Source organism: Ornithodoros turicata, chromosome 9 (genome assembly GCF_037126465.1).
Source record: "Ornithodoros turicata isolate Travis chromosome 9, ASM3712646v1, whole genome shotgun sequence".
Lineage (NCBI taxonomy): Eukaryota > Metazoa > Arthropoda > Arachnida > Ixodida > Argasidae > Ornithodoros > Ornithodoros turicata.
The window spans coordinates 15065282-15093221 of NC_088209.1; the positions used below are offsets into that span (position 1 = coordinate 15065282).

Genomic DNA, 27940 nt, shown 5'->3' on the forward strand with positions numbered 1-27940 from the left:
AGAAATTTAATTTCTTTTAATCAAAATCAAATGAAAATATTTCCGCAAGATGGCAAATTCGTTGCCACACAAATGCCTTTACCCTGTATTTTTCCGTCGGCCCGTTTTTTCTTTCTTTTTTTTTATAAAGTCCGAATGACACGTTTTTTTGAACCACCCTGTATGTTAGCAGTACAGAACTGAACTACTTTCGTTACAATGTGTTCCCGTATACTATTTCAGGGGCAATGCTCTATCTGCTTCTGGCCAAGGCATAGGCAACTGGAATATCACACATAACTGTGCGGTCTTAAACGTGTCAGCAAGACAAATCAACACGATCGACTGCGAAGAAAAGTTTCCGTTTGCATGTCTACCATGGCTGCCTTACGCCGACATGAGTAAGCTCCTTCCATGAGTATTTCTCTATAGAAGAAACAGATGATTCAACTCGCAATTATTGTGAGGATTGAATGATTTCCGGTGTGGCTCCAGCATTCTCAGAAGAAGGTGAGTCTAATTGTAGGACACCGCAATGGACCACGTGCACAAAGCGTTGTCATTCTCAATGATGACTAGCCTTAAAGGGACACTAAACGGTGTTTGTGAGTCTCGTAAGTTACTACGAGCAAGGGTGTTAGACTCGTCAAACCAGAACTACACTCTAAGAAAAAATGGGTACTTGTACTCCTTTTGGGGACTAAATGCATTGTCACAAAAAAATAGTCCCTTTCGGGAGTAAATGCACGGGAGTAAATGAATGTTACAGAGTGGAGACTGCATTTCACGCGCTGTTGTAAAGGTCCCAAGTACATAATTCGTGTGCATGCATGAAATTACTTTGAAGCAAACCGTCAACCGTGATATATCGAGTGATATAAAATCTTGTGCCCTATACGTAGCGCACAACTTGGGAAGAAAGAAGCGCTAACTGTTTCTTACTCTGTGTGGCTGGAAAATTGCTACGTTGGCTGAGTTATACAGCCTTATGCCGTTCAAATAGACCAAGGGCACATAATTTACGTATAGACTGTTGCATTCGGGAGACCATTCGCGAAGTTCAGCGACAATTTGCAGTCCTGGGGAGTAAATGCCGGGACTAAATGTCGCGTTCGGGGACTAAAATGGGGAGTAATTGGGAGACTAAGGGGAGTAGAAGCTGCGATTACTCACCGTTTTACTCATTTTTTTCTTATAGAGCGTATGTTCAAAAGATGACGTCGCGTGGGGAGGAGTTTTGAACTTCCCCAGTTCAAGAAAAATGTTTCCCTTTTCCGGCAACTGAAGTTGGGTCTGCGTCAGTGCCGGTCAAGGTCGGTGTGTGCGCGACCCGCCCACTGGCACGAGCGTGATAGAACACTCTCAAAAAATGAACTTCACCGCATAGCACGCTCCTAGCCAACCATAATCTCGAATGATATCGTTATCTGCCCTGATTTGTTGAAAACGGTAGGCGTACGCCTTTTCTGTGACACTTATGCTGTTCATAATTGTCACAGAAAAGGCGTACGCCTACCGTTTTCAACAAATCAGGGCAGATAACGATATCATTCGAGATGATGGTTGGCTAAGAGCGTGCTATGCGGTGAAGTTCATTTTTAAGAGTGAATGAAGGACGAGAAGGCGCACCACTCCTCTACGCTCCGGTAAAGAGTGAAATGCAGAGCAATACATCCTTGAAGGCCTTAAAGTCAAATCATACATTGTCACATATATTTGGGCTGCGCGAACACTAGAATATTTCGGATCCCGACTAACATAACTCTGTTCCGAGTCGAATACCGAATTATATGTTCAATTTTGAATCGAATCAGTATTTCTTCCAAACTATATACATGTACAGAAACAGCATGACTCGAGGCCTGATCCCATGGCATCACAAAACACCCGCGTTACTGGATAATGGTAAAAAGGAAACTGTTGTAGGATTCACGGAAATTGCCTGCCGTGCAGTCCTCCGTCAAATTATGCAAACGCAAAAAGAAGAAGAAAAGAGAAAAAGTCGAAAAGACGAAGCACCCGATGACGCGGCTTTTCTTGTAACCTCCTAACTGTTGCTTCAGATAGCTGGGTCGTTTGAACGTTGCTGCCGCTATCAGCAGAAGCATGGGAGAGGGAATGGAAGAGGGAAGCCCGCATGGGAGAGGGAACTGAAGGAGAGACGCATCGTTTCTTTCAACAGAATTCTACATTACGTGACGGAGTAATTAACGCGGTGGGGATTTTGCGCAAAGAAAATTTTCTCTAGCTATTTTTATTGTAGTAGGGTAATGTGTTTTGTGTTGAAATTCGTTGTGAAAACGAAATGCCCTTTCTGTTTCGGACAAGAAAAAAACACAAAGAAAGACAACAACAAACAATTGAAATATAAAAAAAAAAGTTGCGCTAGCTTGGCACATTTCAGAATTCTATTCAGAATATTTCTCGCGGCTGAAAATCGATCAAGTGCGCGCAAGTCACACCAAAAGTTTGTCGATGACAAGCGCCAGTGACACTTCGAAGTGGAATTTTAAGCCTCTGTTTTGTGACACATTACATGACACATCCGCTTTATCGGCATGTATGCCGTATACGTGTATTCGGGATCAGTGAACACAATAACGCTTCGGTAAAAAAAAACTATTTGTTTCGGTATTTCCTTTTTCTATGTATCTGCTGGCTTCTTTTTCAAAATGACCCTTTATAAATTAGAGCACATGTAAATAGTCTAGTGTCCACACTGCGACGACACAACCACTTCATGGTAAAAGGGGCGGAAAAGTCGCGTGTCCGAAAAACCGTGGGTTCGTGCACTTGCAAGCGCTCATTTCGAGGTACTGCTCCGCTGCATAGAAGAGCACCAACGCTTTCCAACGCCCTACACATGCAGTGTTCATGTCTCTATTGTGTGCATTCTATATTTAGGATGCACCTCTCAATGAGAAGGAAAGCTGTTGTGCTCCTCCGCGTCTCAATGGAAAATCTTATTTTTGTACAGCAAGGAATCCACGTGAAAACAAGAGGACATCACGGTCTGCTGTCGGAGGTACAATGTCGTACGTGAAGAACACAACAATCTTGTGCGTAATTATGCCATTATCCGTGGCGAGAAGCGCATCTTGCGTGAATCCTACACTCTCAGAACAGAACTTCACCGCATAGCACGTTGTCCGCAAACCATTTACACGAATAATAGGATTACCCCTTCTGATTCGAAGATCGAGGGGGGGACGGCGTATAGCAAGTTGAATATATGATAATTGCTATGAAAATGCCTATGTCCCCCTATCTCTTCGAATCAGAAGCGATAAGCATATCATTCGTGGCTGTAGTTGGCGCACAACATACTATGCGGTGAAGTTCGGTTCTGAGAGCATAGGCTCTGCGCAGATGGTCACACAGCGAATGAACAGCGTTCTTCGACAGTCAGTAACACTGGCAAAAATCCTTGTTTGTTATTTAAAACGATACTCATGATAAATGCGGAGCCAGAGGCGCAGTAGTAAAGGACCGGCAATAAAAGCGGCCGCAATCTTTCTGGCAAACTTCAAAGTTCGCCACTATCTTTCCTTGAACTTTTCTCGGTGGAAAAAAAAAGTTGCGCAACGTCACGGAACTTCTGGCAAAAGTTGCATTTTCTCTTTCCTTGAACTTTGGTTTGATTGACAACATGGGCCGTCACGTGGGAAACTGTCCAACGGCTGTCTTTCCTCATATCTCCCGAATTGTTTACATTGGTGAAATCTGCAACGACATCACCCCCTCAACCCCCCCCCCGGGCAACCAAAACGTCATTTTGACGTCATGAAAATATTTCAAAGTGCCCGCGTCTCGGTAACCTTGACCTGAGATTTGATTGACACTCAGGAGCGCTCACGTGGGCCACGAAAAGCACCCAATGGTTGCCCTCCCTCCCATTTCTTGAACTTTCTTCGTGTTTCAAGATACGACCAGTCTAGGTTGCATCTTACCGCTCGCGCAGAATACTACGAGAAATGTAATATTCGCTGCGAGATCGACCTATAGGGGGCGGCACTGTCACCATTCTAGTGTGGATAACACGTGGGCCGATGTTCGGATATGATGGTTCCTTTCCGTAATTCCTGTGTATATTCACCGGAAGATCACCTGTGCCGCGATGGTACGATACTGGTCGGTTCTGCATACGGCACTGAACGCGGAATAAACGTGTAAAAGTAGACGACGCCTCCACATTGCGATAGTTCAGAGTTTCTCCGCAGCGCGGCGACACCGTTCGATCTCGGAGCGAATAGCCGTTGACTGTCAGCATGGTTACCGGAGCGCGTTCGAACACGTTTTCCTCTCTGAACTTCTTTTTCGTCAGAGAATGTCTCTGTCGGTGATCTTTTACGAGCTGCTGCGTACCGAACGATTGCTAGACGCTGTTTGTGTCGCATAATCTCTTCCTCCATCGCTGACAATGTGCCTTTCGCCATATTTCAAGTGATTTCGACGGCAGATATGCGATGTCTTTGTTGTCCAAACCGAAACCATGAACCCACGTGGTCCCGTGGGGTTAGTCCTCGTCGTCGTTCACAGTTTGCTGAGGGGATTGGATGGTGATGACGCAAACACGCTTCGAAGGCATGTATTCGGCTGTCACGTCCGGCTATTTTTGTCTGACAACTGCGCCCCCATTGTACTGAATACGGCTAAAAGTCGATGTGTGTACGATAGTGAGGGATCGTGAGAACTGTTTCCTGCAGAGTACAGCGGAATTCGCGAAAGTCATTTCATGGTCCCTTTTGGCGAATTGGGGTGGTCATTTCGTAGCAACTTTTTTTGCCAGATCTCGAGCAGTCATGATCGCTTGTTCAAAATGAAGCAAATCTCGCATGTTCCCGTGGCGCTTTCCGAGCGCTCAGAATTTGCCAGCTAGCACTTTTTAGGCACAGGCTAAAGGTCATCGTAGCCCAAAACGCAGTCGATGAACGCAGCGAACGACCTGTCTTCCTCCATGACACCAGCCAAACTCGGAGTCGAGGAGCGTTCTCGAGGTAGCACCGAGGCTACGTTGATTAAAATATATCTGTTAGTTAGTTCCCAAAATGAGCAAAAAAATTGGTTTCCTATAGTAGCAGGCCCGTCGAGCAATCCAACGCCAACAGTAAAACCGCCCTAAGGTAACTCCCCTTTTTGTGAAAATTTGTTGCAGGTAAAAGGGAACACCCTGTATAAATATATATAGATAAAAAACTGCATAATGAATAGAAAGCCTTGGAGTCTCCAGATCAGAGCCTCTTCAGAGCGGAGGTTCCACGCAAATTTTAACCAACGCCATGCGTGTCTTTATGATTTACTTCCAGGTGACGCACAAGTGATTGTATCGTTAACATCCAACCGACCGCCAATCTTGCTAAGTTGGCAAATGCGGGATTTCGTTCTCTACTGCAATGCCCGCTTTGACAATGGGACAGCCCTAGATCCGAGCCTCTATTCAAAATCATACATTTACGTCTGGACGAAGAACGACGTCTACCTGGACGCACGTCATTCTACCATTAAGCCCGACATAGTGAGTGAAGTAAATGTATGGGCGTTCACCAACGAGTCCAGCCAAGGTCATTACAAATGCGGGCTCAAAGTTCTACCCAGTGGGAAGACATTCTGGTCAGACGAGGTCACGGTCATCTTACGCGGTAAGTGAATGCTTCAGCAGTTCATGTCCACACTTACTTCGTTTGTCGATCTCTTTCGCAAACTGAAAACGTATAAAGATGTCAAGAAGCCATGCCGCAGATTTTTGGTGACTTTACTCCTGTCGGTTCTCCACAATGCCAACTTGCCGGTGACGGCGATTTGCTGTATCTTGAACTCGGCCCGACGGCGCTTACGAATCGCCGCGCGGTGGCGGCCTATTCCCCGTTGTTTTACGTTGATTCAACCTTATTTACAATTACTGTGGTATACCGTCAGTATAAACCGGCAGACACCAGTGGACACGATCGTATTTTTTTTACAGTGGGGCGAAAGTCCCTCCAGCTTTCAGCAGCGTCGCAACGCCAAGCGTTTTTTTCTTTTCTTTTTTCTTTTTAGGCTCTCCTTGATAGCCGATATATGGTGAAAATCTGCACGTGCGCGTCAAAACTTTGCCGCCTCAATGCCGGCGGGCGCGAAACGCGATCGAAATCGCTCCTTGTGCGTCGGACTTTACTCTTCTCCATTCTTTCCTTTTCCTTCTCAAGAAGGGCGACTTTACCGAAAGGCGCGTTATTGGTTAAGCCACATGGCTTTTTTGCCCTGATTTCCAACGCCTTCAGTGTGAAATAAAATTATCTATCTATCTATCTATCTATCATATCTATCATTGGTCCCCTCAAATGGTTTGAGGAGGCCAATAACAGGCCCTTATGTTTTGCCACCCTTTTTAAGGAGGAAAGCGAAAGTGCAAACTTGCGTCTTTGTTCCAGCATAAATCACGAATGGAGCAACGGACAAGTCCCGTACGTTTTTTTTTTTTATTAATGTCAAAGTAACGGCATCCTTCATCGATCGAGAAGAAAGTTTTGCACCTTCGCGGTCCTTAAGTTTCCGTTCGTTCTATGTTTCGTTGCCACCAGCTACTACCACGTTACGTCGTAAAGACACCCATGCAGTAGAGAAAAAAAAACTTCTCTCGCCTGCCACGTGGAGGATGTCGCAATTTATGTCCTTTCAGACTTCTACACTCGTCGTCTGACCATTTTCGCACGAGCGGAATCTTTACCTACGCAGCGGTGGAATCTTATTGGACCCTCCTTCGCTGTCAGCGGAAATATAACCCGCCTTCTCGGGGTGCTACAACAGCAGATATATCTTATACCATGGAGTTCCTACAACATCGAGGCACCAGCGTTCGACAAGCTCAGCTGGAGCTTCTTCCGTGCTGAGTAAGAACTTCAAACTTTGCTGCACTTGAAGGGGCGTATATTGTGCCAAAATTACTCATTGCGGATTGAAAGCTGCCATTTCTTTGATACCTACAGAAAAGGAATGGGACTCAGCCGCTTCGTCGTTCGTGGTTTACGCTCGAACGAAACCGCGAGTTTGCACTTTCCCTCTTCTCTCCTCCTCGAGAAGCGCGGTAATGCGGAGCGACCAAATTGTTCGAGCATATACTGACAGGAGGCCTTTCCACATTGCCACTCTTTTTGAGAAGAGGGAAGGTACACATATCGTCGTCCCGTTCGTGTGTAAACCAGGAACGACGCAACGGTTGTGCCAGGTTCCTATTATATTTATGTCACGGTAACGGCATTTTTTTCATTCCGCGATGAAAATTTCTGGTACCCTACGGACCGGCCCTTTAATATAGTATGTGCGTCATTGCGCCATGCATACATTGTATTGTATAATATTGAGGAAGATATCATTCTCGTACATGTCGTATCAGCGACCTATGAAGCCCCGAAAAAGGCTTGGCGTCGAAATCTAACGTCAGAGAAGAGAGAGCATTCGCATTGGATATCGTAAGCATACGCCAACCTGACAGGCGGAGAAATTTTCCGTGATGTCACAGACGGGTGGGTCTCGATATTTGCGATGATTATTTTCTATGCGTCTATTATAGGTACCCCCATGTCCTGCAAAATATTTTTGATTCGTTTGGTCAACTGAAGCCAGTCCTTGGTAGAATGGGCTGAATCCTGAGTCCCAACCTGGAAAATATTTTCGCTAAATAGTGTGTCACAATTGTGCATTTTCAATTTAGGCCCATTTCAGACTACCGTATTTGTCACCCGTTTGCATAAAAAGTCAAACCTAAGGGCAATCGAGCCGCGTGGGTTCCAGTGGGGTCCGTTTTGGCTACGTGAAAAGCACGGACGAGTAAAACGTCAGTGTGGAACCGGCCTTAGAGAAACGTCTCAGAAAATTAGCAACACACGGAAGGTCCTGACCTTCGCAGCCCTGCCCCACCTGCTGCGGTAACAGCGGGGACCGTGAGCTCCCACCTCCCCTCCCCTCCTCCACCGCCCTCCTCTGTGTCACGGAGTGACTTGGACCGCACTCATTCCCATGCGGACTCTCTAGAGAAGTCGAAGGGTTTCTAGAGCGCGTGGAAGATCAGAATCCTGTCTCTCGTGCAAGAGCGACAGTAGTAAGTACTGACCACGTTTATCCGGAAACGCACATCTTTGTCTGGACGCCATTAATTAGCAATTAGAGCTAATTGGGACCCCCTCATTAATCAGCACCCTCCAGGGAGCCATCACACTAATTGGGGAACGTCTATCTCGCGTCCAGACCAGTTGTGCGTTTCCGGATAATCGTGGTCATAAAAATAAAAAATAGGCAGAAAATAAAATAAAAAGATAGAAATAGAGTGGAGAGAAACAATTTATTCGAAAATCAACGATGGCGCGGCGAAGAAGCCGCTCCGCAACACCCGAGTGACCAGCGCCCGCCATGTTGGTAGTTGGCACCCAGCAGTTGCAGAGATCGATGACAGGTGGCCACTGAGTTGCAAGGCATCACACCAGATGGCGCCACTATCATAGCTCTAGACGAGAAAGACAGAGAAAAAGATACTAGCGGCAGGTAAAAATGACAGCACTGCTAAACAAGTCTATGCATGCGAGAGGAAAGGTCTAACCGCTACTGCTAAACAGAAAACAGTACACATCGGGGGAAAAGGCTTACGGGGGGCGATCGCTTAGGCCTAACCACAACGTCACAACACTATGCAGCTAACACAAGGCGGGAACCACTGGGCACACATCGCTAAACATGCGTCAACACGAACAAAAGGCTTGCTCACCGCAAAACAAGTCTAAACATGCGAGAAAAGGCTGAGCGAGCGCGGGGAGCGCACGTCTGCTTTCCACGACAGCCAGAGAGAAACTGACTGAGGCGACGTGCAGTGGCAGCTATGGATGCGCGCGCGCCCTCTGCTCCACCCGTCCGCGCATGCGCGCGCGCGCTCCTAGCGCCCTCTGCGCCGCCCGCGGGTGTTTTCGGTTTCGACTCTCCGCTGCGCGCGCGCGCGCTCCTAGCGGCGACGGGTGGCTTCTAAGTTTCGGTTTCACTCTCGTTTCTTTGCGCGCGCGTTTATCTGTATAAAGGCAGCGCGCACTGCGCTCGCGTCATCACTACGTGAAGATGTTCAGCTACCACTCTTTACAAAATTGTTCCCGCACCCACGCTTCTTGGGAAGAAGTGGAGAAGGAATGTTTCGACAGCGAAAGTCCCCGCAACGAGCTCGTCATCACTGCTTTTCGCTACGTGATAGACATGGTAGGCTTTGGCAATATAGGAGAGATCTCGCCGATGCTGCTGCAGGAGATGGTGCGTCGAATTTACGCCCGTTACAAGAACGTCTGCATAACGGTTCCTGACGGACCCCTGGGACTGATGAGCGAATTTGTGAGCTTGTCCAACGCAGAATTCAACTACATCGCTGCAGACATCGTGGACCTTCTCGCTCGTGCCATCGCTCATATTAAGCACGCCCTACGGAAGCAGCGACATTTGCAAGCAGTCTACATCGCCAACTTTGTCACTGATTTATTGAAATACCGATTGGTTATTGACATGCAACGCATTAAACAGTCCGAATAACTTTGATGAGACTCTGTGTTTTCTTTCAGTGAAACATGTTTATTGAATACATACAAAAGAGTTGGTCGATAGATGCCTGCTCTTTGTTCCACGGTCACTCGATTCACAAGGGCGCTCACGGTCTTTCTTGCCCAATGCTGTACAAGGAGGGGACCTACTGCTATACAGGAAGGTAGTTTGGGCTATCAGGGAGCTTGCTGGACGGCTTTTCCTGTGCTGCATGATATGCGATGACAGCGGCTATTGGTTCCTGAAAAACAATGTCACACATAGAATACACTCTCACAGCAGAGACGGCCAACTTACATTTTGCTCCACGAAACGCCTCGCGTCGTGGATGGATGCCCCTCGTGGGCTTTCGATCAACCGTCGTAGAACCAGGGCGTCTCCTCCCCCTCTCATTGCGCTGATGGCGTCTGTACTTTGGACACCGCGCCATGTCTTATTCGATGCCATTGCAATAACACATGATGACAGCGGCTATTGGTTCCTGAAAAACAATGTCACACATAGAATACACTCTCACAGCAGAGACGGCCAACTTACATTTTGCTCCACGAAACGCCTCGCGTCGTGGATGAATGCCCCTCGTGGGCTTTCGATCAACCGTCGTAGAACCAGGGCGTCTCCTCCCCCTCTCATTGCGCTGATGGCGTCTGTACTTTGGACACCGCGCCATATCTTATTCGATGCCATTGCAATATCGCATATGATGTCAACGATGACAACCAAACGAAAAATGAAAGAAGGTTTTAATTTAACCCCAATTTGAAATAATTCTCCCTTTAAGAACTCCTTCATTTTGCATAATCAACATGGTCTCTAATGAAATTCGTGTTATGCACGAATTCTCCCCCTCGTTTCGGAATAATCTAACGAAAAATGAAAGAAGGAGTTCAATTTTGAATAAGGCCAGATTAAAATGTACCCCCCAAATCTTCCCCATTACGCCTAATCAGAATTCATGTTTGCCATGAATTCTCTTACCCCTTCTCAATTTTGACTGGTGCGGGGATGCCCGCCAATTCCCCATTAAGCCTAATCAGAATTCATGTTAGCCATGAACTCTCGTCCCTCCCCAATTTTGAATAATGTGGGCGATGCTCCCCCTAATTTTGAACTTAGCGGAGCCTAATCGGACCTCATGTTAGGCATGGAGTCCCTCCCCCCAATTTGAAATAATTCTCCCGAGTGTACCTAGCAAATAGAGACAAGGAGGCATTAATCAAACAACGATCTAAACACATACAAATGCACTTACCTCCTGCGCAAGCAGATCCAACGTTGTGTTGTCATCGTCGACATCATCTTTAACTGCGGTCTATCCCACGCTCGCTTTTATACGCAGGATCTGTGGTTTCCTATTCTTCTATTGTATTGGGGGCAGAGAGAGAGAGAGTCGCGTGATGCAAAAGACGATACGCTATTTATTGTCTATCGTTTTTACATGGGTTGTTCGTGGTCTTCCATAAGAACCCAGGGATCCAATCTAGTAATAAAGGACCAGAATAAGGATTCTACGAACAAAAACCTCAATCGGGAAACACTCACAGTATTTGACTCGTCATCCAGCGTTCAGCGAGTTCTCTCCAACCCGCTGCACTCGCTGTGTTCCACTGGTGCACCAGGGAGTAGAGGAGGTGCTCCGCTTTCCCGAAGCTTAAAGGGGCAGTACCTTCTAGCGGTAAAGCTTTCTGAGAATGACGAGAGCTTTCTTTTTGCTCAAGTGACGTGCTTTTCTATAGCGTTCCACACACCCCAAACCACACGCTGGCTTTTCATATCCCTCCATAAGTCGTCCACGCAATGGAGGCCTGCTGCTGCTGCTGCTGTTGAGGCTCGCGAGATTTGGGTAGAGAAATCAGGCGCAATAGTTTCGAGACTTTGGGGAACCAGGAAGGTTTCTTTCCCGTCTTACGTTGCAACAAATAATTGACGAGTTCGTAAACGGAGGAGTGTCTGATGGGCTTGCCCGACACGGAGACACAACCCTCGCGATCCCAGGAAAGAACCTTCTTTAATTCCGAGGCGACCCTTTCCGCTTCCTCTTCGTCCACCTCTAGAGAGAGGAGCGAATAGTCAAAGTGATTTGTAGCGTCGGACGCCTTGTTTTTATTGTCGTAGGGGTCAAATTCGTACTGCTTTAGTATGCGATACAGTGCTTGTAGTATGAGTTTCACTTTGACGTCGTCACTCTCCTTCGAGGAAAGAATGTTTCCGATGGAGGAGGAGGAGGTGGTCACTTCAATTCTCTTGGCCATTGGCGAAAAGGTTCAACACGGCGGAAAGTAGGAGAGGAACCACCGACGAAAGAACGCCCTGTCCTTGCTGCTGAGACAGATAACGCTTCAAACGTTGCGGATTCTTGTGAATCTTTTTGTAGGTGAGCCGATGTAAAAAGCGTTTGTGCTTCTTCAAACGCGCGAAGGTATCTGGAGCTAGAGCCACCTTTCCGTTCAATACATTGAGGCAAATTTCGGAGAGGTGTTTTATGTCGGACGAGGACGAACGTCTCAAGACGGCGCGACGGCGCGGAGGGGGTAGAGTGGAGAGTACTTTGAATAAAGTGAGGTGAGGGCGGAGATTCATTTCGGAGCACAGATATATTGACGTTCGCCCGGAAAGATATTGCTACACAACCTGTGATCCTCGTGCGTATAGTTGTGAAGATCCACGAGTAAATATGTGTTTGGCGACGACATCGCTTGTTTATATGCGTCTAGAAAATACTCCAATCTTTTTCTGCCAAATAGCTGCTGGCCGAAATGTTCCATCTGGTGCACGCTGCGCACGGTGCGCTACAGGACGACGTAACTGGCGTTGTAGGATATTGTTCTAAAATGGCTACTGTCGAAAAAGATGTTTTGAACGCGTAAGAAGATCGACGCGTTGGCGTGGTGAGAACCCCGAATGAAAGGATCGGTCACCCCCTTCAAGGAACCGGCGTTGGTCATGTGATCGTCAACGACGATCAGCGTGGCGCGCGACGTGTCCCACTCTCGCGGTAGCTCCTTGGTAAATTTTACGGAGTCCCCGAATTCGTCCTGCATGCTCGGCAAAGCATATTTCTGCATGTAGAATATTTGTGACGGAGGCTTGTCCACCATGTCATTCAGGTTCCTCAGCACGTTAGCAACAAAGTAGATTTGCCGCACAGGGAGGGGCCGCTTAAGATACAGCGAAAGGGATGACGGAAACGAAAAGGTTCGGGGGAAGACATGTTGCGAGCGTACACGTTGCACGAAGAGAAAGAAGAGACTGAGACTCGAAGAGAAATGCATCACTTTTATTTACACGTCGTCGTCGTCGTCCTCCACATCGGAACTGCGTTCCCAATACAGATTATCCAGGCTAAAGTTGGACTTCTTTTTCGCCAGTCTGTCCGCCGCTAAGATGCAGTCGAGCGTCTTCATCTTGTCGTGACACATTTCTTGACGCGCTTGCAGCCATTCCAGGCGGTGGACTTGAAAGGCTTCCTCCACGATGCCGCGAATAAATTCGCGAGGTTCTTCGTTTTTTGTCTTTTCCTTGCGACGACGAGAAATGCAGGAGAATAAACCACACATGGCGTTTTCCACGTATCGGTCAGAATGATGACCAAAGATGACCTAAAGATGAGACAAAGATGACCAAAAGACCTATGATGAATAAAGGCAGCGCGGTGCGCGCTGCCTTTATGCAGATAAATGCGCGCGCCAAGAAACGAGAGTGCAAGCGAAACTCAGAAGCCACCCGTCGCCGCTAGGAGCGCGCGCAGCAGAGAGTCGAAACCGAAAACACCCGCGGGCGGCGCAGAGGGCGCTAGGAGTGCGCGCGCGCATGCACGGACGGGTGGAGCAGAGGGCGCGCGTGCTTCGATAGCTGCCGCTGCGCGTCGCCTCAGTCAGTTTCTCTCTGGCTGTCGTGGAAAGCAGACGTGCGTACTGTCAGCAGTTTAGCAGTACTGTCATTTTTACCTGCCGCTAGTATCTTTTTCTCTGTCTTTCTCGTCTAGAGCTATGATGGTGGCGCCATCTGGTGTGATGCCTTGCAACTTCGATCTCTGCAACTGCTGGGTGCCAACTACCAACATGGCGGGCGCTGGTGGTCACTCGGGTGTTGCGGAGCGGCTTCTTCGTCGCGCCATCGTTGATTTTCGAATAAATTGTTTCTCTCCACTCTATTTCTATCTTTTTATTTTATTTTCTGCCTATTTTTTATTTTTTATGACCACGATTATCCGAAAACGCACAACTGGTCTGGACGCGAGATAGACGTTCCCCAATTAGTGTGATGGCTCCCTGGAGGGTGCTGATTAATGTTGGGGGTCCCAATTAGCTCTAATTGCTAATTAATGGCGTCCAGACGAAGATGTGCGTTTCCGGATAAACGTGGTCAGTACTTACTACTAGCGACACCACCTAGATAACACAGAAGGTCCCGGCACTCTTCCAAAAACGTCACGCATCTGGCCCAGCTGCCGTACATTTTCAATTAGTCAGCTTTTCTCTTCTGCGCTCTTTCGGTGACGCCACATCAATGTATCACCAACAGCCACACCAGGGCCAGGTGCGTCTTGTAAATTGAAAGAGTGTGGAGGCCTTCTTCGTTATCTAGAAGGTGTTGGCTAGAGACCTGCTGCGACTATTGTAGTGCAAGAAAGCATGCTAGTTGTCGTACAACGCTGGCCACAGGGAAAAAAAAAAGAAAGGAAAAAAACGAAAAAGAATGAAAAAAGGATATGACTTTTGGGGTTCCTCTAAAGCGAAAGCATGGGATTGTTGAGTGATTTTGAGATTGGAGTTGCATTCCACTGTAAGTCACACGATGACGCCAAATGTAAAATTGTATCCAGCAGTGCGCCGTAGCTATCGAGATTAACGAACGTCATGTTGACATTGGATTCGGTTTCAGGGTGATGTAAGCAAAAGCTTGGGTGACGTCACAAAGGTGTACGATTCTATCATCGAGGTAAATGTGATTGAGCTATGGTAGGACTTTTGTCTTGGTATATGGTAGGTATAGTCTCGACATGCGGTAGTAGGTAGTGGTATGGTCTCGAGATATGGTAGGGTAGGTAGTTTTGTCTCGAATTTGTGGCTACTCTGCTCGGCATAAAAAAAACCGGAAGTTATCGACAGTGACGCCGCGTCTGCTAAAGTACTCTGTAAAACATGTAATGATAAAGAATTGATTGCGAATTTAATTCAAATATTTTGCACGGTGACTCTAAACGCCATAAAAAGGTGTGTAAAAGTGTCTGTGTAGCTTTGCTTTGGTTGTCGACAGTCGCTTTGAAGGGATAGTTCGCTCTCAAAACATCGAGTCGTTGATTTCTGTTGCAGACGGGAGTGTTGTTGTTGATTTTAAGTGTTGAGAGAGGTCAACTTTATCAGGCCCGTGCATTAGTTTCCTGAAGCTCGAGCGGTATGACTTATTGTAGGCATCTGAAAGCAACGGGATCCACGCAATGTAGGCGTTCGCTGACGTATGCGCGAGAACAATGTGACGTCAAGAGGGCGTGCCGTTTCCCTGGCATCGAGATACGGCTTCCTATCGCCACTCCTGAAGCAACGTCACGAAACGTCACGCGAGCCTACCGCCTCGTCCCGAAATAATGCTCTTCCCCCGGCGAGCGCCCCCCCCCCCCCCCCCGCCGTTGCCCACACTCTAAAGACAGAACTCCACCGCATAGCACGCTGTGAGCCAACCATTGTCACGAATGATGAGGTTGTCACTTCTGATTCGAATAGAGAGGCGGGCGTACGCCTTTTTGTGGCAATTTGGATATATGAAAATTGCCACAAAAAAGGCATACGCCCCTGTCTCTCTTCGAATCGAGGAGGAGGAGGAGGAGGAGGAGTGTCGTTGGGAGGAACCCGAGAGGTCTGCCTGCCTGAGTAGGCGGCATGTTTCTCGGGAAGGGAAAGGTGGTGGAGAGGAAGAGAGGATGGGGTGAAGTAGAAGACCGAGCGGAATCCGCTCGGGGGGAGGATAGCTGCGTCCATGGGCCGACTTCAGGGGAACTGTGCCGGCATACGCCTATTACACATCTGAGGGAAACCCAGGAAAAACCCCAGACGGCACAGCCGGCCCGCGGATTCGAACCGCGGACCTCCCAGTCTCCAAGCGCACGCGTTACCGCTGCGCCACCGGAGCTGGTCTCTTCGAATCAGAAGCGATAACTCCAGCATTCTTGGCAATGGTTGGCGCACAGCGTGCTATGCGGTGAAGTTCTGTTTTTAGAGTGCACAGAAAAATACTGAATACTCCGAAAATACATTGATTTCGAGCGAAACGAATTGACGGAGAGTTGTTCATTGCCTATTGCACACATCCTTGACTTGTTTTTCTTTTTTTTTTTTAATTTAGTTAGGGAGCTAATTATCCGTTTAAATTCTGATTCTTGGTTTTTCAATATTTCTTCATTTTTTCAACAGCCCAGGGTCTGCGGATGGCAGTTTGGTAAATATTAGCGGCTTTGTGTACGTGAAGCAGAATGCGAATGCGGAGACTGGACTGGAGCTTCGCTTCCCTCCTCTACCCAACAATCCGACTGGATCATGGAAGGTCACGCTACATGATGTTGGTAAGCTATATCAGTATGCGACGAAGCAAGGTCACGTACACTCTGAAAACAGAACTTCACCGCATAGCACGTAGTGCGCCAATCATTGCCGCGAACGATAGGGTTATCGCTTTTGATTCGAGGAGCGAGGGAGGCGTACGCCTTTTTGTGACAATTACCATATACCCAAATTGCCACAAAAAGGCGTAAGCCCCCTTCTCTCCTCGAATCGGAAGTGATAACCCTATCATTCGTGGCAAAGGTTGGCACACAGCGTACTATGCGATGACTGTTTTTAGAGTGTAGAAACGAGTAGCAGTGAGCAGAGCAGCGAGTATTTTGAATCAAAGCCCATTTCTTACTCGAAAAGGACGTCGGAAACAAACTGATGGCTTGTCACTTTACTGTTTAATAGAGGATATTTTAGGGCTACAATAAATGTCTGTCGAACTACTTTGAGTATGAAAAAAAAAGATAAAGAGAGGAAAGCAAGGAAATAAAACAATCCCGCAACAAGGGATTGCGCTCCACAGAACTTTGGAACTGCAGCGGTATGCAGAAAATAGCAGCATAACAAAGTTTACATATTTGTTCTACAAGACAACCTGTGTGCTGTAATATACGCTGATGATTTGGATGATACTAACTATACCGAATCTGAATGATATTAACTATACCGTCGTTGGCCGCGCAAGACAATGAAATGTCTTCTGTGCGCCAAAGGGATAGAGTGTTTATTTAGACCCCACACTGACAGCAGAACACCAGTAAAATGTTTAACGTTTCGAAGCTCGTTCGACCTTCGTCCTCTTTAATGACATTTAGAAGAACCCTGATAGGCCTACCGACCTGTGTGAGCATGTGGAAAGAACAGGACACATGGTTGCCTTAAATTCCTCAGACATCTTAGCACGTGAGAGTCGTTGGAATGTTAGAAAAAACATTGAGTCATGGTATATCGTACAACATCTGATTGTACGAATAAACATCCGGGACCACTTCCTGATACGCCCCCCCCCCCCCCCCCTGCTTAAAAGGAGCTGACGACGACCTGACAGATTTCATTCTGAGGATGAAGCTCGAGTGATTTTCGAAACCTTAAACATTCTACGGGTATTTTGTCTCGTTTTTAACCTGTTGTGTTGCCAGTGTGGAGTCCAGATAAGCATGCGTAATCCTTGCACTTGGAGAATCTTCAGAGGGATAAGGTACCCCAACAACACTGAATATCCTCAGAATGTACGGATAACGTCCCAACGGATTCGTACGTCCGATGGATGTTCTGAGGGATATCCATCGGACGTACGAATTCGTTAGGACATTATTCGTACATCCAGAGGATATTCAGTGTTGTTGAGGTATATGGCTGAAATATTGCGCTACTTTTAATTGGTATTGCGCTACTTGGCGCTGCTACTGCGCTACCTATGTGGCGGGTACGACACTGCTTGGAGACTCTTGCGAGAGCCACAGTACCAACATAATAACACCTACGCTGAGTCAATGTCGAACTTCTATTACAGTGAACTGCCCACCTGAAAACGGGACTCGACTGCAGTGGACAAATTATAATCATATTTCTGCTGAGTCGTCAGTACCAATGTGCCTCACAGGTAACCCTTTCTCTACTTTTTCCTTGTTCTACTACGAAGGCCACCTGTACCTTTCGAATGGCTTTTCTGCTCCTCGACTGCGCGTCGACAGGAGCGCTGTTGGGACTTTGTTAATTGATTGTGTGAACTTTGTAGCATACACTCTTAAAAATGAACTTCACCGCATAGCATGCTCCTAGCCAACCATCAACTCGAATGATATCGCTATGTGCCCTGATTTGTTCAAAACGGTAGGCATACGCCTTTTTTGTGACACTTATGCTGTTCATAATTGTCACAAAAATGGCGTACGCCCCCGTTTTCAGCAAATCAGGGCAGATAACGTTATCATTCGAGATAATGGTTGGCTAGGAGCGTGCTATGCGGTGAAGTTCATTTTTAAGAGTGTAGTCGCGAAAACGACGAAAATGAAGGTGGTGGCTTGCGGGCATTGTGTGACGTATAGTGCTTGGTTGGGCTCTTTTGGTTGGATGGATACGAGCACGTTCAGTTTTGGAATAAAACGCATTCAGGAACGGTTGGACGGGATCTGCTCCTTTGACGCCGCTTACGAAAAATTACCGATACGTAGTTATTACAAGCGCCTTCTCTAGGCATAAGTATAAGCGTGCACCAACGAGATAGAGAAACGTAGAGCGCGCAACCGTCCCGCGTTTCCCCTTTGAACTTTGAAGCTTCAAGAAGACTTCCCGCACTCCTTCTTTCAAGGCAAAAACGAACGAAGAGCGAACCGGAGGACCAATGAAGTGCGAGTGCGCGACGCACATTGGGGTTGAAGCGGCCGTGGGACATGCACACTCTACACTCTTAAAAATTACCTTCACCGCATAGCACGCTCCTAGCCAACCATAATCTCGAATGATATCGTTATCTGCCCGTATTTGTTGAAAAGGGGAGGCGTACGCCTTTTTGTGACACTTATGCTGTTCATAATTGTCATAAAAAAGGCGTACGCTTCCCGTTTTCAGCAAATCAGGGCAGATAACGATATCATTCGAGATTATGGTTGGCTAGGAGCGTGCTATGCGGTGAAGTTCAGTTTTAAGAGTGTAGGCAGTGCGATATTTTCTGCACGAAAACAATCAGCTGAATTCGCTATAAGCCGGTCCCCTTAAACTGTTGGAGGCATTACGGAACCAATAAATGCCACGGAATTTCGAAGCATACGCGCGCGAAGACTCTCACCACACGAGTCTCTAATGTCCGCCATTTGCAAACAAGGCAAGGTGAGGGCAACGTGGCTTCAAATATGGCTGCCGATTTATCTCTCTATTTGCCTCTCCACCTCGTTGGTGCACACCCCGACGGTGCATATAATGTTTCTTCATCATTTCGCGAAAGGGAACCAGCTCCCGTGGCATAGTGGTTAGGATGAACGCTTTCAACGCCGAGACTGGGAGGTGTCGCGGGTTCGAATCCTGTCACCGGTCGTGCTGTCTGAGGTTTCCCCTGGGTTTCCCTAAGACCTTCCAGACGAATGTCGGCACAGTTCCACCTGAAGGCAGCCCAGGACGCATACTAACCCCACTGTCCCCCACTCCTTCCTGCTGTCCTCTCTCCACCTGTCCACGTCTGTACGCCGCTTATAGCCACAGTTGCTTCGCGGCGCTAACACGGAAATAAAAAAAAACTTCGCAAAAAAGAGTCGGGACTAACGGTTCGGGGGACTTCGCACAAGACCCAACTCCCTGCCGCAGCATACATACGTACGTCTACCATAACACAACCGAACGCCGTAGATACCACATACGGCACGCATAGTAAATCTGACCATGAATTGCAACCTTTCTAACCATATTCTGAATACATTTTCAGAGTCTGGGCAACTGGTACCCCGCAGGTGTCTGGTAAACTTCACTTCCGAGGCCTCATGGGCACCGTTCGACGAGTCTCGCTGCGTCCACTTACAACAGGATCCAGTGGCCGGAAAGCAGGGTCAGTTGACTTCATTCTTGCGTGACGGGGCGTTTACGGGGTGAACGCGGGGCGCGCCTCTTTATTAAAGCGACCAGATTCCCCCAGCCCCAAAATGGGACATCCAGTGTGAAGGTCGGAGAGGTGTCATGTAACGAAACAAGCTCTTTATTTCGCCTGCAGCCTGCACTGTTACTCTGTTTTACTTTTTATTTTGTCTACACTTTGATCTTTGATTTTATCTGATCGTTATACTTTTAAGGTATTACAATCATAAGTTCATAACTGCTTTGGCACACTATGGCCCTAGTTGCTAGTGCGCCAGTAATATTCCAATAATCAATCAATCAATCTTTTTATTTTACCTAGCACGCGTGATACGAGCGGAGAGAGGGCCACATGGAAGTCGAATGTGCTTCATTTTCGACCCAGCAGCATTCGGACCCCGCAGGTCACCTCTGCCCTGTTTCAAAACGAAACTTGACCGCATATCACGCTGAGCCCCCATCCCGAATGGCGTCGTTCCTGGATTGTGTCGCTTTTCGGTTACATTAAAGGCTGGTCCACACTTTTGCATTTACGGTTCCGCTTGCGCTTACGACAGCTCGTCGTCATGGCAACGGAGCCCCGCTCTACGCAAACGCAGTACGTAATCGTAAGCTATGTGCCCAGTAGGAGGAGAGGATATACCGCATGCGTACTGTCTGCGCGGAACGCACACTGTGGCTGCGGAATGTAGCTGCGTGGCTGCTCTCCCCTTGATCCCTAGGAGGTGCGCTGTAAACGGCGCTCGTTCATTGGTTCATTGTAATGTGATGAGATATTATTATTATTATTATGGTCCAGCATCACCCTTATTATTACGTCAACGGGGACTAGGAAAGCGGCCAGGTGAAATAGTTCCGCCATGAAAAGCACGTAAACGCAAGCTTTGGGCCTGTGCTACCGGTACATGAGCGGTTAGCTCCGAGAATTATCCCCCGTGAATTGCCGGAGAGGAGCGTCGTGAAGCACGGGAGACCGGGAGTATAGGACTCACTGTTGCCTCCGTGCGTGCCCCCGGTGGAACGGTGGTCCCGGTGCCCTTCGCCTGCCATACGATGGTTGGCTACTGGGTTGTCGAAGATCAGAATCGATGTGGAAGGCCAGGCCGGAAGACAGAGCGGGCTGGGTTCCTGGACCGCTGGCGTACATGCGGTGGTGCGGTCGACAGCGGCGTACCACGACCGGTGCAGGAGCGTTGCGCTCGGGAACATGCCACTGGTGTATGTCCGTGGAGGACCGTCGCAATGCGTGAGGCGGCGTGGCGCAGTGAGAGTGGCCATGCCGTGTTGAGAGTATAGTGCGGTGCGGGAGCGTCGTCGTCATATGTCAGGTCGTTGAATGTGCGTGGAGCGTCACCGCCTAGCGAGTCCTTGGAGGAACGAGGCACCGTACCTTCATTGATGGCTTCCGGAGTGATTCGCTGGCCGATAAGAAAATTAGGGATGGTACTGGGCCGAATTACGCCGAACGTGGTGTTCCTTGTTCGGGTCACCGAATGTAGAGGACGATGGCATTCCTCTATACACGAGTCCTGACCGGCGATGATGGAATGTCCCAGCGGGCAGATGGTCGTGGCCTCACGGTAGGACGCTGTCGGTAGAACTGGCTAGCTGGCTGGCAGGAGCAGTAGCACGCGGCAGTGTGAACCATACTGAAGAACCCCGAGACGAGGGACACGGAAGAAACCAGGACACAGATACAACAAAATCACCAGCTCGCTTGCTTCCTAACTATTCTATCAGTGTGAACCAGCCTTAATAGTCACTAAAGGGCGTACGCCCAGCGCTTTCCACGAATCACGAGTGATAACAGTATTATTCTGCGAAATGGTTTGGCTTTGGCCTCAGATTATCATGTGGTAGAGTTCCGTTTAAAGAGTGTACTCAATGTACCAGAAGTATGTTCGCGTGGATGCATCAACATCACTTGGAGGTGGTGAGCGAAGATACGTACATCTCCACCGCAAGCCATGAGTGACGCACGTGCTTCAGTTATCCCACCCAACTATAGTATGAGCAGATAATGCTGGTGGGGGAACACGACGATGTACTGCTTGCGACACGGTTGTCTGAAATCTCCAGCCTGCGATGTAGCTGTCCCCTGTCGGCGGTAGTGCGCTCGAAGGAACCATTCCAATACCGACTCCGAGGGAAGGCCGCGCTCAGCCGCCACCTGTCGTGCGAAATAATCGAGATTATTGTCGGATACCGGGACGTCGTCTGCTAGCGAGTGTGTAGGAGAGAGGGATAGCGACCTCCCCTCTAGGTATTGGTATAGTTCCTTCGTGTGCGACACTGCCGATAGGGCACCGCTCAGCCACAGGCTGGAGATTTCAGACAACTCTGTCGCGAGCAGTGCACTGAACCCTTCAAGACTGACGACGGTGCGAGCACTAAGTCGCGAGTGACGCAGCGGGTGGCTCCCGTTTTCTTTTGCGTTGCTGTCTAGGCGGTGGCGTCTTTCACTTCGCGAGCATCTAGTACATTTTTGTAGTCTAGTGTCCCTTTAACGTGAACGCAGCAACGTGCAGCCTAACCTGTATCCACGTGACGTCCTTAGGATGCACAGTAACTGCACAGCGATGGTATAGGAAACTCACGATGAGTTTGGTCGCCCAGATAAAAGGATGTCCTGGAAATGTCTTGCGCTGCATTAAACGAGCACTGAGGTGACATTTTTTTTTTTTTAGCTTTTCGGTGCGGAGTGTTTTCCCACGAATAAAATGAGTTCCTGCGAAAGAACGATGAGCGTATAGGCGACCTACGGAGTGAGCGCGAGGGTTCTGTTCCGCACACCTTTGAAAAATCCTTCTCCTCGTGAAAAGAGTTCATCGCAGAACGAGAGGACGTCGTGACGTATGCTATTCCCCTCACGTGATCGGTGACGTACATCGGCACAGCTCAGGTCCCCCAAACTCACCTCGGAAAAGCGTGCAACGAAGAAGGCCGCCACTAGATACCCCACTGTTGCCGTTCCGGATCACTTCAACGCGCTAAGTTTAGCGACAAAACGTTTTTGTTGTTTCTGCGAATGAATCTAGTCTTTATATGTCCAAATAAAACGCGTATAACAACTTTCTCTGTCGTGTTTCACTTTTTGGTCCCGTTTTTGAACGTGTTGAGCGATCGGAAGGATCTAGTGCACGGCTGCGTGCATCACATAGCGTACCTGTCGTACCAGGCGCCGCAGGCGCTGCAGTCGTCCATTTCTCCTTCGGTGACTTGGCCTGGCTTGGATTGTGCTTCAACTGGATCTTTAGCGCGCTACAATCCACGCAAGCCAACGTCTGGCAACAATGGGGTATCTAAGGGCGGCCTCCGGCATTGCACGCATCAGGATACGAACAAATACATGGGAAAATGGCGACCTTGGGGGACCTGGCACAGCTCAAGCGAAGCCGCGTGAGCTGCGAAAAAAAGCATCGAGAAACAAGGCACGGACGCACTACGTCGGGAGATCATCATGTCTCCTGTCCGCGGCTGTTTCTCAGCCGTTTCTTTATTATTACTACTACTACTACTACTACTACTACTACTACTACTACTACTACTACTACTACTACTACTACCACTACCACTACCACTACGACTACTACTACTACTACTACTACTACTACTACTACTACTACTATTATTATTATTATTATTATTACTTCCAGCGACGTTGCATGTCGCCCCATTGCTCCTTTCACAGTTTTCGTTCCTTCGTTCCAGTGCTTAGAGCAATATGCCATGAAGGCCCTTGCCTGGCCGACCTTTCATCTATTAAGGCGACTTGGAAAAACGCCAGAGATAAATGCAGAAGTTGGAACGGCTATTTAGCGAGTCCATCGATATTAAAACAGCTGCGTAGAAAAGGTAAAAACTCACTAATTTTTCTCCTTAATTAGTTGCTAATATTCATCGGATCTGGCTACGTATGTTTGTCACACCTCCGGGTCGACTTGCACGGGGGGGGGGGGTGATGTAGGGGGAAGGCGCGGTCGGCCTGCTCTGAAATGGCGGCTCGGTGCACCCAGGGGAGGGAGAAGGGGAGGGTGAAAGAGGGAGGGGAGAGATGATGGTGGCACAGGAGAGGGAGGGGCGTGCTAACCCTCTTGCTCTGGGATTTGGGTAGTCCAAGAGAACTACCCACCACAGAAAACTGCTTTTCTGTGACGCAGAGTATAGTGGGCATCATATAGCATATCAGGACATCATTTGCTGTTGCTTGAATTCAAGATCCATTGAATTGCGTCGTGACAGGACATCGATACACCACGTTACTTTTCACTCTCACAGAGTATGGGGCACGAGTGTCTCCACGTGCTCTTGGAGGCTGGATTGATATAACCAGAAAACATGGCTACATACAGTCTGAAAGTGTTGCAGATGACGACGCTCTGGCTGCCCTCTCACGGTATGTCACATATACTTTTTGACAGCACCGTACGTCAACTCGTTCGTCCACATGCGCTGTCAGCATTTCAGCAGTCATGTCAGCAATCACAAAGTCTACTGGGAGGCTGTGACGCAGCCGTGTGAATAGGAAACTGACGCTTCTAAATGATTAGTGTTTGACCGTAACATTTTGCAGATCGGAAGTCTGGGCTTCCCACATTGTCTCCTCTGCCAGCAGCGACCCCTGTTTCACAGTATTGCAGCCGCAGGATCGAGTGGTACACCACGCATGCCATATGCATCTGAAAATTCCGTGTGTCCTGCCATACAGGAACGGCCTGCTAAGTGCGTACACAATACAAAGCCCAATTTAAGTATGCACGTGTCACTATTCTACTAATTACTTGCATCCCATCCCTGAAGGCCTCGCGTCATGTCCGAAGGGAGGGTGGCTAGATTTTGATTCGAGATCGAGATGTCTTTGGCTGAACTACACGAAGCTTACCCAGGAGGACGCTAACAGCGCATGCGAGAGCCATGGCGGGCGGCTGGCTGCTTTCAAGGGGAAGCACACATACGACACCATTACTGCCATTCTGGCGGGACCAGACGGTGAGTGCTATACAGTGTCAAAGTGCGTTTACTTTGTGGCCTTGAAGGGGCCCTAAAGAACAGAAATTTCTGACTGAATCAAACATGTCGTTACCTTGACAGCAATACAAAGGGAACGGGATGCACCCGCTGTGTCGTTCATGATCTCGCATGCAATGCTGTACTCTACTGCACCCGAACGCTGAAGCACCCCATACTAGAGCCCTGTACGGGCCCGACCCGACCAGGTCCACGGGCCGAGCCGGGCTTGTTATTGGCTGTGTGCTCCGGGCCGGGCCGACAAAATACGCTAGCACTGCGGACCGGGACCGGCCTGGGCCGTTAAAATACGCCACCACCGCGGGCCGGGCCGGGCCGACAAATATGTTTCCGAGAGTCAGGCCCGGCCGTGCCACGCAACTAATTCCACACAATGGAGATGCATTAGTTCATATCATATTGCGCGTCAGTCCTGTGCATATTTTGCAAAGATAAGCAAGGTATACTGCATTAGGCATATGATTCGACCCTCTAGAACATTCTGAAAGCCACTTTACATTGCTCCTCACTTCTCACGTATTTCACAATCACTTGGCAAAGCTTGGTGAGAGGGGTATGGACTGGGAGAAGGAGTTTGTCGACAGCATCCTCTACCTCCGCAAAATCTTGACAGTGTAACGATAACGCCCATGCCCACGTACGTTCTGGATTTAATTTGGTCTGGTGTGGTTATGGTGTTAAACCGCCAACACTTGTATGTTTGTCTTCTCTCCTTATAAATTTACTGATAAATTTGTTTGATAATCGCCAGAAACGCGTACGGCGCCGCTGGAAATACTATGCCGGGATCTACTCGCCGGGTCACCGCGCCGGGCCGGGCCGGGCTCTAGTCACTGGGTCACCGGGTCGGGACGCATAAAAATATGAAGGTCTGGGCCCGGGTCGGGCCATTTTTTCGATGCGCCCGGGCCGGGTCGGGCCCGCAAAAGTCGGCCCGTGCAGGGCTCTACCCCATACCATGTTCATGATTTATTTACTGTTGTTGCTACATCGGCCACCATTCAATGACTACTTCGTAGAAATTGAAGAAATACATTCACCACACGACCTACTAGATTATAACGACCATGTCATAATCGGCAACCCCCTTTGAGGAGCCCGTCCGCACAATCCGCCAGGGGCGCTACTCATCGGCATGCGAGATCTGCATCACGATTGGACGATGGAAACTCTGAACGCGCAGAAGCGTACGTACGACTACCGTAGCGTAGCACATTCTCCCAGGGCATCAGTCGTGACGTTGCCCACATACGTGAGGCCGACAACGGCAAGCCCTATCGCCATCACCACCACCACTACCGTAGCAGACGGCAGAGATAGCTCCCATGAAAACGCTAGAACGATGATAGTAATACTTCAGAATGAAACACCTTTCGTAGAACATCCACCGTTTGTACAGAAATACTAAAGTAAGCTGAAATACAAAGTATTGTAACAACAATTGTATACAACAACAATATTGTATGCAACTTGAAGAAGCTATGACAGGGACGACGAGTAGCGTCACCGCTAGGTTCCAAATGTGGCGCTGGGAAGGGGTGCCTACCAGAGCCGTGTATGCCAAAGGGAGTCTGGCCATTAATGGAACATGCCTATACCTGGAGCTCCACCCACTTTTTGAGCTCTCTGGCCAATCACTAGCCAAAATACAGTTCGCTATTAACCCCAGGCTATCCAAGCTATATATTACCTGTATTAACTGGGTGCCGACATTTTCGGGAAACTGGATTGGATTAGATTGAATAGGATATTCCCTGACGGCCTAGCAACATAATGGATTTTGCGTCCACTTTTAACGGCGCCATCTGGATGGCGAGGGGCACGCCGGGAAGACGCAGAATAGCAGAAGTAGCAGAAGCAGAAGTGCTTGCTAGCAGAACTGATTGGCCGGCAGAACCGCTAGTTGGAACAGACTGCCGGTATTATACGTATTTTAACTATGAAACATAACAAGACTGAACCAAGAACGGGCAAAGGTGTGTATATGAATAAAAGTATGTCATAAAATGAAAATTTTTGGCCATTTGTAGCGTTTTTCTCGCTATTTGCCTGTGATCGCTGTCGTTACTAGGCCTAACAAGGACGACGAAACATATTATTTTCAGGTAAACATCGACACTGGAGCGTAATTTAAAGGTGATTTGCAAGATAATCGCAACAGAATGTACACTTACGGATAAAATTGACGTAATTTGTGGAAAAAAAAAATTGTCATGAAATCCTCGCTTCGCCGTTCCAAGCTACGCCGCCATTTTCGGGAAAATTTTGGTGTCATGGCGGCCCTCATAGAAAACAGCAGCCAATGAAAAACGCTCAATTTGATTGACAGGTCGAGCCCCATTTTTAGGCTCCTCCTAATGGCCAGACTCCCTTTGGCATACACGGCACTGGTGCCTAGGACATGGTCGTTATAATCAAGTAGGTCGTGATTCACGGCTAACTGTGTCGCACCTTTCCTCTCAAGTTCCCATCGAGATGGACACCTTCTGGATAAGTCTGACGAAGCTAAACAAGACTTTCAGGTCGAAACATACGAACTGGGACCCGTCGTCTGACTACAGCAAAACAGGAGGAACGCTTCGAGTGAACCGATACGTGGCGGAGAGGCCATTAGAAGTGAAATGGTCAACGGCGCAGCCTTGGATGCAGTACCCATTCATATGTGAAGCTCCCCTGGTAGCCGGTAAGTAGAGTGCACTGCTTGTCTTGCATCCTAAAAACACAGCTTCGCCTCATTAAGCACTGAAGGCGAACCAGCGTTGATAGTGATACGATTGTGTCTCCAGATTAGCTGAAGACAAGTGGTGCAGGACATTTTTGTAGCACGTTTCGCACATGTAAAGCATTACAGGAAAAATATACGGGAAAATATAGGGGAACGTAAACATCTGCATTAAGCACGTGCTGCTAGAGAAGGTTTCTCAACCTCTCCAAGTGATTCTTGGGCAACGGTTAACCTTGGCCCGGCTCCATGACTATAGACATGTGTGGCGCCGCTGCGCTGTTCACACCGTGGGAAAGGAATATAGAAGGGGCCCGGTATTCGAGGGAACAGAAGACGGTGAGGAAAGGTGCCGTATGAACAGGAGACGATGTTTACCGTCTTTGGAGCCTCGTAAGGGTCACGTGACCTGATAAAGACAACCAGAAGACTTTGCATCTGTCACTTTTGGGGGCCAATGTAACACGCTACGAAATGGTTCTTCTTCGCGCCACATGGCTGTCTATACTTCCTCAATTCTCAACTTTACCTAAAGGGCCCTCCCTTTCCGTGG

At 48.3% G+C, this 27940-nt stretch overlaps 1 protein-coding gene across 1 annotated transcript in view; it reads left to right on the forward strand.

The window, feature by feature from the left end:
• The window catches only part of LOC135368170 (uncharacterized), an 84033-nt gene that overhangs the window by 27272 nt on the left and 28821 nt on the right, over window positions 1-27940 (forward strand). The window contains exons 6-16 of the mRNA XM_064601293.1: window positions 223-380; window positions 5286-5618; window positions 6638-6848; window positions 15936-16084; window positions 17587-17676; window positions 19492-19611; window positions 23349-23492; window positions 23916-24033; window positions 24211-24359; window positions 24438-24626; window positions 27130-27348. Coding sequence (XP_064457363.1) covers window positions 223-380; window positions 5286-5618; window positions 6638-6848; window positions 15936-16084; window positions 17587-17676; window positions 19492-19611; window positions 23349-23492; window positions 23916-24033; window positions 24211-24359; window positions 24438-24626; window positions 27130-27348 — 1880 coding nt within the window. The remainder of the gene's footprint in view (window positions 1-222; window positions 381-5285; window positions 5619-6637; window positions 6849-15935; window positions 16085-17586; window positions 17677-19491; window positions 19612-23348; window positions 23493-23915; window positions 24034-24210; window positions 24360-24437; window positions 24627-27129; window positions 27349-27940) is intronic.